Source organism: Symphalangus syndactylus, chromosome 11, assembly GCF_028878055.3.
Source record: "Symphalangus syndactylus isolate Jambi chromosome 11, NHGRI_mSymSyn1-v2.1_pri, whole genome shotgun sequence".
Lineage (NCBI taxonomy): Eukaryota > Metazoa > Chordata > Mammalia > Primates > Hylobatidae > Symphalangus > Symphalangus syndactylus.
This window is the reverse complement of record NC_072433.2, coordinates 115136457-115151098: the sequence shown is the minus strand read 5'-3', so window position 1 is coordinate 115151098 and position 14642 is coordinate 115136457. Positions and strand designations below refer to the sequence as shown.

General features: G+C 34.7%; 1 protein-coding gene across 2 annotated transcripts in view; it reads right to left on the bottom strand.

The window, feature by feature from the left end:
* Positions 1 to 14642, bottom strand: part of SLC12A2 (solute carrier family 12 member 2) — a 108294-nt gene that overhangs the window by 46116 nt on the left and 47536 nt on the right. For both annotated transcript variants that reach the window (XM_055299204.2, XM_055299205.2), the window contains exons 5-10: positions 12493 to 12632; positions 9468 to 9578; positions 7940 to 8048; positions 4973 to 5100; positions 4789 to 4873; positions 1733 to 1884 (exon numbers count right to left, since the gene is read on the bottom strand). In XM_055299204.2, coding sequence (XP_055155179.1) covers positions 1733 to 1884; positions 4789 to 4873; positions 4973 to 5100; positions 7940 to 8048; positions 9468 to 9578; positions 12493 to 12632 — 725 coding nt within the window. The remainder of the gene's footprint in view (positions 1 to 1732; positions 1885 to 4788; positions 4874 to 4972; positions 5101 to 7939; positions 8049 to 9467; positions 9579 to 12492; positions 12633 to 14642) is intronic.

Sequence of the window (14642 nt, the reverse complement as noted above, 5' to 3'; positions counted from 1 at the left end):
AGGACTTAACAAACAACTCAAAATTATCCTCCAAATTAATTTTAGTAATTTATTTTCCCCTTATATAATCTTTTTTCAGTTTCTAAAAACTCGTAAATCTGGCAGACTAAAATTTCATTTCTTTTTCAGTACCTTAATAGAGGTAACAATAAACAGCAGAACTGACAGCCTCCAAATACTTGAGAAGTACTACTAACCTGTCTAGTTTGTATGTTTTAGAAATTCACTAGCTTTCTAGTATCCATTCAGAATTAAATTCTGTTGTTAAATGTTAAATGGTGATTTCATGCTGCATGACTTTATATGAGCCATATCTAATAAAGTAACACTACTATTGATACTGATCAATACTTTTTTAAAGGCCATTTATATACAAAGCAATTATGAAGATAACACTAATTAGAAAACTGAACTTAATTGGTATGGGTTTAAATTGAGCAAAATAAAAATACTTAGTCGTAAATCTAACAAAATACATACAGGATGCATATGCTGAAAACTACAAAATGCTGACTGAAAAAAAATCAAAGAAAATACAAATAAATGGAGACATGATATTTATGAATTGAACACTCAACATAGTCAATTCTCTCCAAACTGATATACCAGTTTAACGTAATTCCTATCAAAATCCCAACAAGACTTTTTAAAAATAAACGTAAGGTACATGGGCGAGAGGGGCACCAAAATCTCAGACTCTACCACAACACAATTCATCCATGTAACCAGAAACCACATGTACCCCAAAAACTACTGAAGTGAAAAAAAAATTAAAAAGTAAATTAATTAAAACACACACACATAAGGTTATTTTAAATTTTTATATGGAAAGACCAAGGAACTAAAATAGCTAAAACAATTTTTTTAGAAAGGCTAAAATGGGAGGAATTAATCTACCTGACCTCAAAACTTATCATTTAACTACAGTAATGAGGAATGTGTGGTACTGGCACAAGGACAGACACGAAGGTCAACAGAACAGAATCAAGAATCCAAAAACAGACCCATACAAATATGACCATGTGCAAGATGATTCCATGCTTTCTAAAGCAATATACTCACATACTACATATATGAATACACACACACTAATATATATATATATTACAGATTGTACATAAAACACATAATTTTAAATACATTAAAATACAAATTATTCTGTTTATACAATATATATATTACATGCTGTTATAAAAGCATTACCTCCTAGGGGCTCTTTGCTCTTGAACATCCTCAGATTTTATCCATTCATATTTTAGTTTGTCCAATTAGATGTTTACAGTTTTAGGGGATATAAAGAACAACTGGCCAGGTGCAGTGGCTCACACCTGCCATCCCAGCACTTTGGGAGGCCCATACAGGTGGATCACTTGACATCAGGAGTTCGAGACCAGCCTAGCCAACATGGTAAAACCCCATCCTTACTAAAAATACAAAAATTAGCTGGGCGTGGTGGCTGGCGCCTGTAGTCCCAGCTACGTGGGAGATTGGGGCAAGAGAATTGTCTGAACCTAGGAGGCGGAGGTTGCAGCAAGCCAAGACAGCACCACTGCACTACAGCCTGGGGAACAGAGTGAGACTCTATCTCAGGAAAAAATTAAAAATTAAAAAAAATAAAGAAACAACTGTCTTCTCTTCTATGTTCTAGCTATATTCTGAATGGTCAGATTTGACAGTAGTCTCACCCCTACATAAATACAGAATGTCTGTATATTACAAAGTCAATGCTCACCTGGAAGTTGTTCATTAGGCCATAGGAACAAGGACTGCTTTCACAAGATGAAAAATCAAAGTTTAATTTGCAGGCTGCAGAAGTACAGTTTGTTACCTCTGTTAGAATAGTGTCATTAACGTTTCCAGTGGCATCTCGAACAACACAAGAACCTAAAGCACAAGTGACAACAAGAATAATATAGTTAATATTTATATTCGTTTCAGAATTTTATATATATATATATTTATAAAGAAACCAAAGTATTGACTACATATCTACTCACTTATAATAGCATACATTGCATTTACAGTTAAGACTTTACCTTGAACAGAATTTGTAAAGCATCATGGTCCCCAATATTTGGTGAAACTGAACCTTTTAGAAAGAATAGTATTTACACATAAACACTTAAAAACCGTATAAACAGAGTTGTGGAAAATGGTATATTAGCAAACTATTTCCTAGCCTATTTGGTTAAGATGTCCTTAAGTAAATATGAAAACACTGTACTGAAAGAGTTCCAAACGGCAGTGATGTTTTCCTATACTCCAAATATTTTATACTTGAATGTGGCTAAAAATCAGACTTCAGGTAATACCACTCTTCTGTGAGGGAAAATAATTTGAATGTTAATGAATTATAATTATATTTAAATCTGTCTCAAATATGATTATCCTGAAAAGAAGAAAACACATGGTATCTAAGATTTGCTGAAAAATAACCCATAGAGCAGAGTGACTTGGGTATAGATGAAACAAGATTAACCATGTACTAATATTTTTGCTAACTTTTTTGAAGCTGGGTAGTAATTATTGAGCTAATTTGAAAATGCTCCCTACTTTTCCATAAAATTGAAAACTTCCATAATAAAATATTTTAAAAGTAACCTTGAAACAAGCAATTTCTTATTAGGAGTAACGCGTAATACACAACTAATGGTAATTACCATTCCTTATACTTTAAAGATTTTTACTTTCTGAAGCACTTTTTCAGTATTATTTCATCATATATTGAGGTAAAAATTACATGCATGACAGCAAAAATTGAATAAACAGAACTAAGTATGAGAAGGGAGGATATTTTAATGACTAGGCAGACTATACAGTTCTTTTTCAATTTTTTCATCTACCATTCAGAGCAGTCCTTGCAAAACCATGTTCCCATAAAGGTACCTCTGAAACAACTGGGGAATGGGGGGAGAATAGAGCCTTGCAAATCCCCCCAGCCCTAAAATAACTATACTTTCATGTGCTTTGTATTCTGATAGTCTATGCCTGAAATTTTTTGGCGGGGAAAGGTTCCACTGCTTTGAGCTTAACAATCACTGGTGCAGAGGCTGCCTTACTGGCCTAGCAACTGAACATCAGCATCAAAGGGTTACCCCTATTGCTCCAAGGGCTAATGCAGACAGAATGAAATGAGCATGAGGGTCAGCAATGTTAGACAGTAAAATAAAAATAGAAAATGTTTATTTGCTGTAACAAACTATTTTACAAGTTAAAACATAATCAATTATGTCACTTTATGCCTAAATTTTCTTTAGCTAATAATGTATAGAAGCATGCTAGGAACTTTTAGGGGAACCCATATATTTTGCTAGGCATATGTATTCATCTGTGTTTTCAAAATAAATTTCAGAGATTTATGTATGAATTCTAAGGATAAATGAAATCCAAATTCCTTTGTAAATGCCAATTCAGGCCTGGGCACGGTGGCTCACACCTGTAATCCCAGCACTTTGGGAGGTTAAGGCAGGTGGATCACCTGAGGTCAGGAGTTTGAGACCAGCCTGGCCAACATGGCGAAACCCCATCTCTACTAAAAATACAAAAATTAGCCAGGTGTAGTGGCGGGTGCCTGTAATCCCAGCTACTCAGGAGGGTGAGGCATGAGAATTGCTTGAACCTGGGAGGTAGAGGTTGCAGTGAGCCAAGATCGAGCCACTGCACTCCAGCCTGGGCAACAGAGTGTGACTCTGTCACAAGGAAAAAAAACCAAAACAAACAAACAAAAAAGGCAATTTGGCCCACCATGATATTATTTCTGTCATGTAGTGAAATTTCAAAATTACATTTAAGCAAATAGCAGAGTTTATAAATATAATTCTGCTATTACTTCCCAGCAAATCAGTGAATATATAGCAAAAATGAAATTTTCTTACCAAATCCAATAGAAACCTCATATTGTGTAGCCTATGGGCTTGGAGTTTATGATTCTTTACATTAGTATTAAACTAAGATTTACTTTTGCATTATGCTTAAGAAATTTAACTGTAAAGCTTGACAAATGCAAACCATATGTAAACTAATAGTAATTCATAGAAAATAGCCTTAAAGACTTTATTTAAAACAACAAAAAAACCTTCTTTGCCACGAAAACAATTCTCTAAAACAAATACCACTATCTTTGGTAGTGAAATCTCTGAACTTCTATTCTCTCATCTGTAAGAAAAGGATTAGAGACTGGTTGACCACTTAAGTCCTTTCAAGTAGATCCCATGAAGTAATCTATGAAGTTGATCCATGATCCCATGAAGTAATAACATGGTTTTGAAATCACTTTCATTCAATTTACTAAGAATTTAGTAAAACTTTTCCTAAGTAAAACTTAGTATGTCCTATTCTTCAAAACCAGTGTTTTTATAGTAAAAAATTGCCAAGCATTGCTTAATAGCCTTGAAAGAATCTTCATATACTGTAAAAAAAAAAACAAAAAAAACCATCTTAAAAAAATACAGAAATTTGTAAGAATAAAATTCATTTGCTTCTACATAACATTGTTTTCGATATCTCAGTGGAATGAGTTTATAGATGCAATTTCATATAATTTTCTATTTTACCAAAATTAGTAAAAATCCTGGAGATACCATAAAGCATTTGGCAGTTTAGATAATGTCTATAGGAGTCATTACTAGTTTTCTAAAAACTGTTTTTGAATTGTAATAAGCAACTCCATGTCTTTTTATTGAAATATTTCTGTATTTTAAAAAGTTAGCAAATGTCATAAAAGTAAGTATTTATAGTATGTACATCATGAAATTTCTGTGACACATAAAGAAATGTAAAACTACTTACCTACAGATACTGCAATTCCTACGTAAACCAATGTAGTAATTAAAATCGCTAGGAGCGTTCCTTTGGGTATGGCTGACTGAGGATCCTAGAAGACAAGAAGATTTTTTAAAGTCTATCTGTAAAAATAAATATACAAATTCCACTTTTAAAATATGTAATTGATATAGCACTTTATAATACTTACTGCAAGATCACCTGAGATATTTGCTCCAGCCAGAATACCAGTTGCAGCAGGAAAAAAGATGGCAAATACAGAAAAGAAAGTCTCTTCCTCTCGAAAATCGGGCCCAAAGTTCTCATTAAATATTTCAGCTGCAGAGAACAAAATATTCTTGACAATTAATGGACAGCAAATTAGACTATAATAACTGAGGTCAAGAGTAATAGGTATATATGACCCCTAACTTTTCTTCAGTTAAAGTAACTAGTAAATTTTTGCATATTTCCTAGTTCAAGTATTTGGTGTTCTTTTCTTGTATGAGACAATGGTTTACCATCAAAATGATCAACTGATCTGATTCATGTCTCATTTTTTGTATACCTCGCTATATTATGTATACCTCGTTATTGTATACCTCGCTATTGTATACCTCACTAATTATGTTTCAAGAGTCTCCGAATGAATTGTTATGACTAGCCCAAATGCAAATCAAAATGTGGATAATCCCCTCAATCTCTCAGGTAAAAGAAACAAGAAGGGAGGTAGAAAAACAAAAGGGGGCATGGCGTGGTGCCTCACGCCTGTAATTTCAGCACGTTGGGAGACCGAGGCAGGCAGATTTCTTGAGCCCAGCAGTTTGAGACCAGCCTGGGCAACACAGAAGACCTTGACTCTACAAATAATTAAAAAATTAGCCAGGAGTGGTGGCACAAGCCTGTGGTCCCAGCTACTTGGGAGGCTGGGGTGGAAGAATCATTTAAGCCTAGACAGCCGACACTCCAGTGACCCATGATCATGCCATTGCACTCCAGCCTGGGTGACAGAGTAAGACCCCATCTCAAGAAAAAAAAAAAAAAAGGAAAACAAAAGCAACATCATAATAATATAGAATCAATTTTTTGATAGCTTCCAACTTACATCACTATCTGTATAGATTTTGGTCCACAGCTTTCTCTACTATCTAGTGACCTACTGATTTTTGAGGCTGTCAGACAATTAGCTACCATAAGTAAAGTTCCTTTCTATTTCAACAACAATAAAAGCTTCAACTAGACCTAGCGTTTTTGTCTCTGACTCTAAGATAACTAACTGTAATGTATCCATCTATCCATTAAATACTTGAGCAGCTACCATGTGACAGGTCCTGTACTAGAGCTTTCTAGCATCTCAAAGTACTTGGAGATGCACTATAAACAAGTTAGACATTGTTCCTGCCTTCATGGAATTTAACAGTCTCAACAGCATATGACCAAAATAACAGGTAATTATAAACAGCAGTAAATGTTCTGATGAAAACAGGGAGTTGTGAATAACAAATGAGAGAGAGAGAATCTAATTCAATGTGGTTACAGAAGGCTAAGCAAATATAAGGAAGGAGACAATACTTAAGAGTTTGCTGAGCAAGAATCAGCCATGTGATCATCAGGGAAAAAGAGTACACCAGAGAAGAGAAACAACATGTATGAAGATCCCAAAGTAGAAAAAGGTTTAACTCTTTTGAGGAAACAAAAGAAGATAAAATTCTTATAGTAAGGAGAAAAATTAAATGAAATTGGAGTGACCACCAAGGAACAGAGTATGAATATTTTACAGAAGTTAAATTTATCCTAAATAAAATGGAAAACCAAAGTAGGGTCACAAACACACAAATGACACATACTATTAATGTTGTGTGGACAATGGACTGAAAGATTCAACATCTGATAACAGGGAGGCCGATTAGGAGGTGCTGCAGAGATTCAATCTAGAGATGGGAGAATAAATGCACTGATTAAGAAAGGATTAGAAATTAAGAGGAGCAGGTAGGACGGGAAACACTAAGATCCTGATTTCAGCTACTTACTTAGATGGAAAAGCCTGAGAAGAAATAAGTAGGAGAGACTTCAAATAATCAGTTGAATATATATTTATGTTTGGACTTTAAAGGAGAGATTCAGGAATAGAAACATGTCAGTCCCTTAATAGCATTTTGAGCCATGAGAATACACACCACCCAAGGGAGAGTGTATAGTTAGAAGGTCAGCACTATAATAGTTGTACAATTCTGCATTTAAAGGGGGTAACAGGAGTAATGGACATAGTGACCAGTGAGTTAGGCACCTAGGGTATCTGACATCGAATAAAATAGACGCGTTTCAAGAAGGAGAAGGAATGACTAAGAGAAATGAAGCAGAGGACAAAAAATTCACAGCGCATCTATCACCATCTGACTTATTTTGACCAACAAAAGCCAGATGTGAGAGGGGTTAAGGATGAAGCCATTTGGTAGAAGTTTGACAGGGCTATGAACAGTCTCAGAGTATTCTTCCAAAGATTACTTATTAACTGCAAAGAAAAAAACAACAACTTCACAATAGAGAAACTGTGCAGGTATAACCTTGACTAAGTCATCAAAACTAACACCACTAAGTAATGTGAAAAACTGCATCATGCACCCTCCAAATGTGTTGCACTGAGAAGGAGACATGATTCACTTATGTTCCCGACAAAAATAAATAACCTGAATCTATAAAAACAAATAAGACAAACCCAACTGGTGAGATCTCCTAAAAATCAAATGGCCTGCACTCTTGAAAAATGCAATTATACCAAGAAACTAATATTTCTAGTTGCTTTCACAATCTTAGGCGCTTTTAAACTGTTGTGCTTAAATGTGTTAAAAGAATGAAAGTCATATTAGAACAAAAGTTAGAAACTCAGTTACAAATTCCCAAAACTAGTAGAGAATAAAAGCTTCTCTTCTTAGCAGCACTGATTTCTCTATACTCTATCACCTTTTGTTGCTAATAATGAAAAAGAAAAGATGTAAATAGAAGTAATTTTTACTCTAACTGCACAGCATAAAGGGGACAAAACTAAATTGTAAATTAGGATGAATCACCAAACCACAGTGAATTCTGTTACAAAATATCTAAAATGTACAAAATTTAATTGATGATAAAATTCTATAAATAGGTACCCTTAAAAAAATATTGAATCTTTTTTACTTACATTTATAACCAAAAAACCCTTTTGGCTTCTTGCTCTCCAGTGGGATAAATGTTCCTATGACGAAATCACCAATAGCAAGAAGTAGGATCACCAAAAGAACAATCTGAGCCTGCAATTTTAAACATTAAAAATTAAAATCAAGTATCTTGTTTCTATATCTTGATTCAATTCCCCTAGAATATAACTTCCATGAGGGAAAGAATTTCTGTCTTGTTTTGCCTGATTCCCCAGTGCCTTAAACAACGCCATGGGCCAAGCAGCTGCTCAATAAATCTTTGTTTAATGAACAAAGAGATCTTTAAAGAAATATCTGGGGAAAAAAAGATAGTAAAAGTGAGATCATGCCATATTTCTGAAATGAGTTAAAGATGTGCATGCCTTCCCACAAACCATAAAGCACTGTAAATTCCAAAACAATATGGGCTTTCATTCTAGATCATTCATTCCTGTCTCTTCCACCTTAATGCTACAATCTTGACATGGAGAACATGCTGGACACAAACACAAGTTTTATACATGGTCCAAACATAATGTTGAGTGTGTGATTGCTACAGGAAAATAAGAAAAAGTACAGAAAGAAGATGACAATATACAGGAGGGAAATTCAAGTAGCAATGGGATTGGAAGGAAAGAACAATCTATGAAAACTACCATTTCCCCTTCTCCACTCTCAACCTCTCAATAAAACTGAATACTCATGAAAAACGGTGTCATCTGTGGGAAATGGAACTACATACATGCTAATCATGTCCCAGGTGGTATAAAATTCTATTATTTTCATAGTCAATTTGTAAAATGTGTAAATAAATGATTTAATTTTACACTAATACGACTTTACAATAAAGAACAAGATTGAAAAAATTATTCTTTCAGGCTTTCCTAAATTTGGTTTGGTAAAGATTATCATATCATATATAGCACAAATATGTGACTTTTATAAGGTCTTTAAAAGTAAACACCTTTGTGGATATCCATTACTTGGGAAACTACAGCTGTGCTATGATGCTCTAATTCTCAAAGAGACAAAAACACTTCTGGGTGCTCTGCTTATGGGTAACATGTGACTTTAGCAATTTTTTCCAGAAACAATGATACTGGCTTTGGTAGTCATAACTTCTGAAATTTCAATAGCAACAATAACTTCTCTAACCTCATGTGGGCAATAACTTTTATTTACTGCCCCATGTCTAAGTTGAACTTTTAAATAAATTACAAAGCCAAATGTTTAATTTGGACTAACACACTGACCTGAGCATTTTTACATACGGCAAAACTGGAGGATGGGCGAGAAGGCAGGAAATTCAATATTTACAAAGTACTGTGTTTAACTAGATCCTGGGCTGAGTGTTATCTCCAAGGTTCTCTGCCTTGTCAAGTAGAAAATAACCTTATACATAAACTTTTGTGAAAATGGCCACTTAGGTACCATTAGAATCTGGAAATATTACCATACTTTAGAGTGTTCCCAAAATATAAGCTCTGAAAGTTCACATATTAAATATTTACAGGTGTTCCTATCATAACTTACTTTTGCTTCCCACTCCATTCCAGCTACTGAGATACCTAAAAGAATCACCACTGTAATGGCTCCAATAATTCGGATATCATTGATCTCATCTATCATAAGTATGGAATGTTCCTAGAAAAAGGAATCATAAATATAATAAGCAATACTAGTTATTTTTATACACATCCACACTCCTTTTGAAACATTTTAGAGATATTACGGTGCCTTACATGTAGAAGTTGAATAAATGGTTGCCAAATGAATAAATGAAAGACCTAAAGGAACAAATTACTATTTACCACTGAGGTGTCATTCAAGCATCTGATGGCATAAATGTGTGATTATTAACGCTTCTATATTTAATATAGACTCAATAAATCAAAAAAGGAATTGCTAACAAAGAAGTAAAAAAGTTATAACTAATACTGCTAGTTAGAATTTTAAGTTATATAGCAGAAATATATTTTGTATTTATTGTGATTAGTGAACTCATGCTTTTAAAGATCTTTCATACTGTGAGAGAGTAAGTGATAAGCACACCTTCCTGTTGCTGTCCAAAAACACACACTGTTTCCACTCTGCAAACAAAATTATTTGTAGTTTAATATCAATGGCATTTTTAAAAGATTCCCATCTAGGATAAAATTAAAGATTATGATATCCCAGTTAACTAAGTAAAAGCTATTTATCAACTGCTACCACTTCTTAAATAAGGTAATAAAAGGCACAAAAAAACTAAAACATAATTTAGTTGTTTTGATAATTCAGGATGACTATATTCTGTGCAATTGACTAAAGTAGAGATTATAATAATCCTATCAATTTGCTTCTTTTAAAAAAAAGCAATCTTTTCAAAAGAAATTATTTCACAAAGTCAACTACAAGGGAGGAATAAAATTGCTTGAATTCCACATAAATGACCTTAATACAAATATTAGGGTGGAAAAACCCCTAGATCCAAAGATGCTTTTGCCAACTGAAGGCATAGAAAGTGTTAATATTTAACCAACACAGTAGGAAAAGTCATTCCCAACCTTGTCCACCTTCAAGGGTCCCGTTCAATTTCATAAAGCTACATACTTTGAACTTTGCAAAAAAATTTTTTAGTGTTTTTTGAAATTTGATTTCGACATCTCTTGAATTAACCTGATCTTTGAAATTCCCTATAGCATTTGGAAATCATATCTGAGAATTACTTGAAAAAAAAAAAACGGTACTAGTGTAAATATATCTATTGACTGGCTTTTAGATTCATCGACTATGATTGTAATAGAAGACTACTGCTATAGCTCAATATTTTATATAATAAATGTAGTTTAAAATGTATGAAATTTCATTATATTTCTCTAAGTTAAATTTTCCATGAAACAAAAACATGCATAAACCCTAATACTTTGATAAGAGTTCACAGAGAAAACCTTAAACTTTGACTATCAAATAAAAATATACACTAAATCAAACGATGAAAGAATATAAACTCTAATGAGTACATTGCTTACTCATGGTATTATAGCCCTTCTTTTTCTTCATCCCTTTGGTGTACACACGTAAAGGTCAATGTCAATGCAGTTATCAATCCTTGTCAGATTTTATACTTCCTTATGTACCATTTACTACTGTAGAATAGTTACAACCTAACCTAACATGAGCAATTATAGGTGTCACTTGAGGTTCCTCTCATTTAATAATATTTGAGGAATCCTATTGCACTCTTCTTTAATTATACTCCAGAGCAATACAGCCAGCTCTATTTGGATATACTCATGGTTCTTCTAGTTAACACATTCGAACTAAACTGTCCTGTGTTCTCCATCATACCGCAAATGGCATTATCTTCCATCTAAATTCAAAAGTCAGAAGTTTGTGTATAAACTTGAAATCCTATTTCTCTAATTTCCCACATCCCATTAATTAACAAATCCACTCATTCAAATTCTTTAAAATCTCCCAAGTTTGCCCACATCTTTCCCGCTCCACAAGTCACTGTTTTAATATAAGCCACCATCTCCTCTCCCAGGACACCTACAACCTTTTAAACGATCTCTATTTCCATTTGTGATTCCTCAAGTCCATTCTCTGTAATATGGTCAGCTACTTCCCTACATCCCAAATCTAAGCATGTCACGCCCCCCAATACCAAACAAGACCCTAACTTCAGTGGAAGGAAGACCCTTCTGATTATTTTTTCTCTCTCTAGTATTAAATGTCTTGCTGCTTTGTGCTTGAACCATACAAAAATGTTTGTATTTTTCTTTCTCTTTTTTTTTTTTTTTTTTTGAGACAGTTTCACTCTTGTTGCCCAGGCTGGAGAGCAAAGGCGCAACCTTGGCTCACCGCAACCTCTGCCTCCCCAGTTCTAGCAATTCTCCTACCTCAGCCTCCAGAGTAACTGGGATTACAGGCATGTGCCACCACACCAGGCTAATTTTTTATTTTTAGTAGAGACCGGGTTTCTCCATGTTGGTCAGGGTGGTCTCAAACTCCTGAACTCAGGTGATCCACCCAACTCTGCCTCCCATAGTGCTGGGATTACAGGCATGAGCCACCACGCCCGGCCATATTTTTCTTTTTTTATTTTTCCGAGACGGAGTCTTGCTCTGTCGCCCAGGCTGGAGTGCAGTGGCGTGATCTCAGTTCACTGCAAGCTCCACCTCCCGGGTTCACACCATTCTGCTGCCTCAGCCTCCCCAGTAGCTGGGACTACAGGCGCCTGCCACTACGCCCGGCTGATTTTTTTTTTTTTTTTTTGTATTTTTAGTAGAGACGGGGTTTCACCATGTTGGCCAGGATGGTCTCAATCTCCTGACCTCGTGATCCGCTCGCCTCGGCCTCCCAAAGTGCTGGGATTACATGCGTGAGCCACCACGCCCAGCCCACTGCTGACATTCTAGTAATATTTTATTCTTTGCCTATCTCCTGTAGTAAACTTTTTGAAGGATGAATCTCTTAGTCATATCACTGCTTTCTCAACCTCTAACATGGTGATTGTCATATAATCACTCAGTAAAGATTTGGTAAACGAATGACTAAAAGGAAGGTGAATTACCTTAAGCAACTCCACCACAGTTTCTGCAAATCCAACCACATACATAGCAACTGCAACGGCGTTGGCAAAGGCGAAGATTAGACCAATTGCACCACCAAATTCTGGCCCTAGACTTCTAGATATTAAATAATATGCTCCTCCTAAAAAAAAAAAAACAACAGCAACAAAAAAAGACAAAACAGGTACTAAAGTTAGGATTTAAAATGCCAAATTATCCTTTAATTATACTAGAATTCACAAAACAGATGCCCCCAATAAGCAGAGCAGTTAAAGAGGCAAGTGAGTGACTGTATTTTCAGAAATACCTAAAAAAAGTATTTCACAAAACACATATTAACAATTCTCAACATCCAGATAATGTTCCCAATATCAAATATAAAATCATCCTATTTGAATTCCCATTTTATCTTTTAAACTTTAGATTAAAATGGGCCACAGCCTCCTCCCCTTCACAGATCCCAAGAGATCATTTCCCAATGAATTTCTAATATATTTAATCTTAATGTAACTTTTATTTTTATGCTTTTGTTTTCAGACACAGTTTCACTGTCGCCCAGGCTGAAGTGCATTGGTGCAATCTTGGTTCACTGCAACCTCTGCCTCCTGGGTTCAAGCAATTCTCGTGCCTCAGCCTCCTGAGTAACTGAGACTACAGGTGCGTGCCACCACGCCTAAGTTTTTTTTTTTTTTTTTTTTTTTTTTTTTGAGACAGAGTCTTGCTCTGTCACCCAGGCTGGAGTGCAGTGGTGTGATCTCGGCCCATTGCAGCCTCCACTTGCTGGGTTCATGTGATTCTCCTGCCTCAGCCTCCTGAGTAGCTGTGACTACAGGCGTGTGCCACCTGGCTCAGCTAATTTTTGCATTTTTAGTAGAGACAGGGTTTCACCATGTTGGCCAGGATGGTCTCAATCTCCTGACCTCAGCTTCCCAAAGTGCTAGGATTACAGATGTGACTAATTTTTGTATTATTAGTAGAGACAGAGTTTCACCATGTTGGCCAGGCTGGTCTCAAACCCCTGACCTCAAGTGATCTGCCCACCTCAGCCTCCCAAAAGTGCTGGAATCACAGGTGTGAGCCACCATGCCCAGCCTTAATGTAACTTCTAAATCACAGTTGGTATGATTTTAATTACTTAATTATGACAATTTGCTGGTAATGTGAATACCAAGACCAAAAAAAAAAAAAAAAGTCTCACAACAGCATATAAGGGTATCCCCAAAGAGATGTAGTTCGTATCCCAGTAAATCCTGTCTAAATGGCAGAATAAACAAAGATATTAAATGAGCTATCAAGAAGCAAGTTATTTTTCTAACTTAAAAAATAAATCAGTATTATGATTCAGAGACAATCTAATGCTTACCTGAAGTCTCTAAGAGCTCTTCGAAAATTCTAATTTAAATTTGACCATTAGGTCACAATCAAAACTTGGTTTTAATACTACTGAAGTCACATAAAGCTATATACATATTTCTATAAACTGATTAAATACTTAAGACCATATAGTGAAATGTCATTAAACAGCTGAATATTTGTTTCTATTGTTCACCCAGTATAAAGAAGGTAAATGCACCAACAAAAAAATTCTACAGTTAAAGTACTAATGATGCAAACTTCATTTTGGAAAATGCCTGTAACAGGTTTTCTAGTTGATTCCTATCAATTTGCTCAAAATATTCTACACTTTAAACCCATCCACTATAAAACTTCCTTAGTTGTCATGATCCTGAAAATTAAAAAAAAAAAGCAACCTAACCATTTAACATTAGCCTCATGATTTTGAGATAAAAATGACTTAAAATTTTCCATGAAATATTCTTGAACACTAAAAACTCCAATTAATTTATATAATGACAATTTTGTCAAAGATCTTAGAATGAATATATTACATCACATTATAATAAATCACAAGTAAAATCACTACAATAGTATAATTATCAGCGTTTATTTAACGTATGTTTTCAAAATTAACAAATTATTTCATCTACTCCCAATAGCAAAAATGAATTAAAACAAAGTTTATCCTGATTTTATAGATGAGAAACTGAAGTCACAAAGAAAGGTTATTGAAATTAGTCAACACTCTTGTCTTTAGTAGTTGACAATACAAACTTTAGAATCAGAAATATCACCAATAGAACCTATTAAAGCA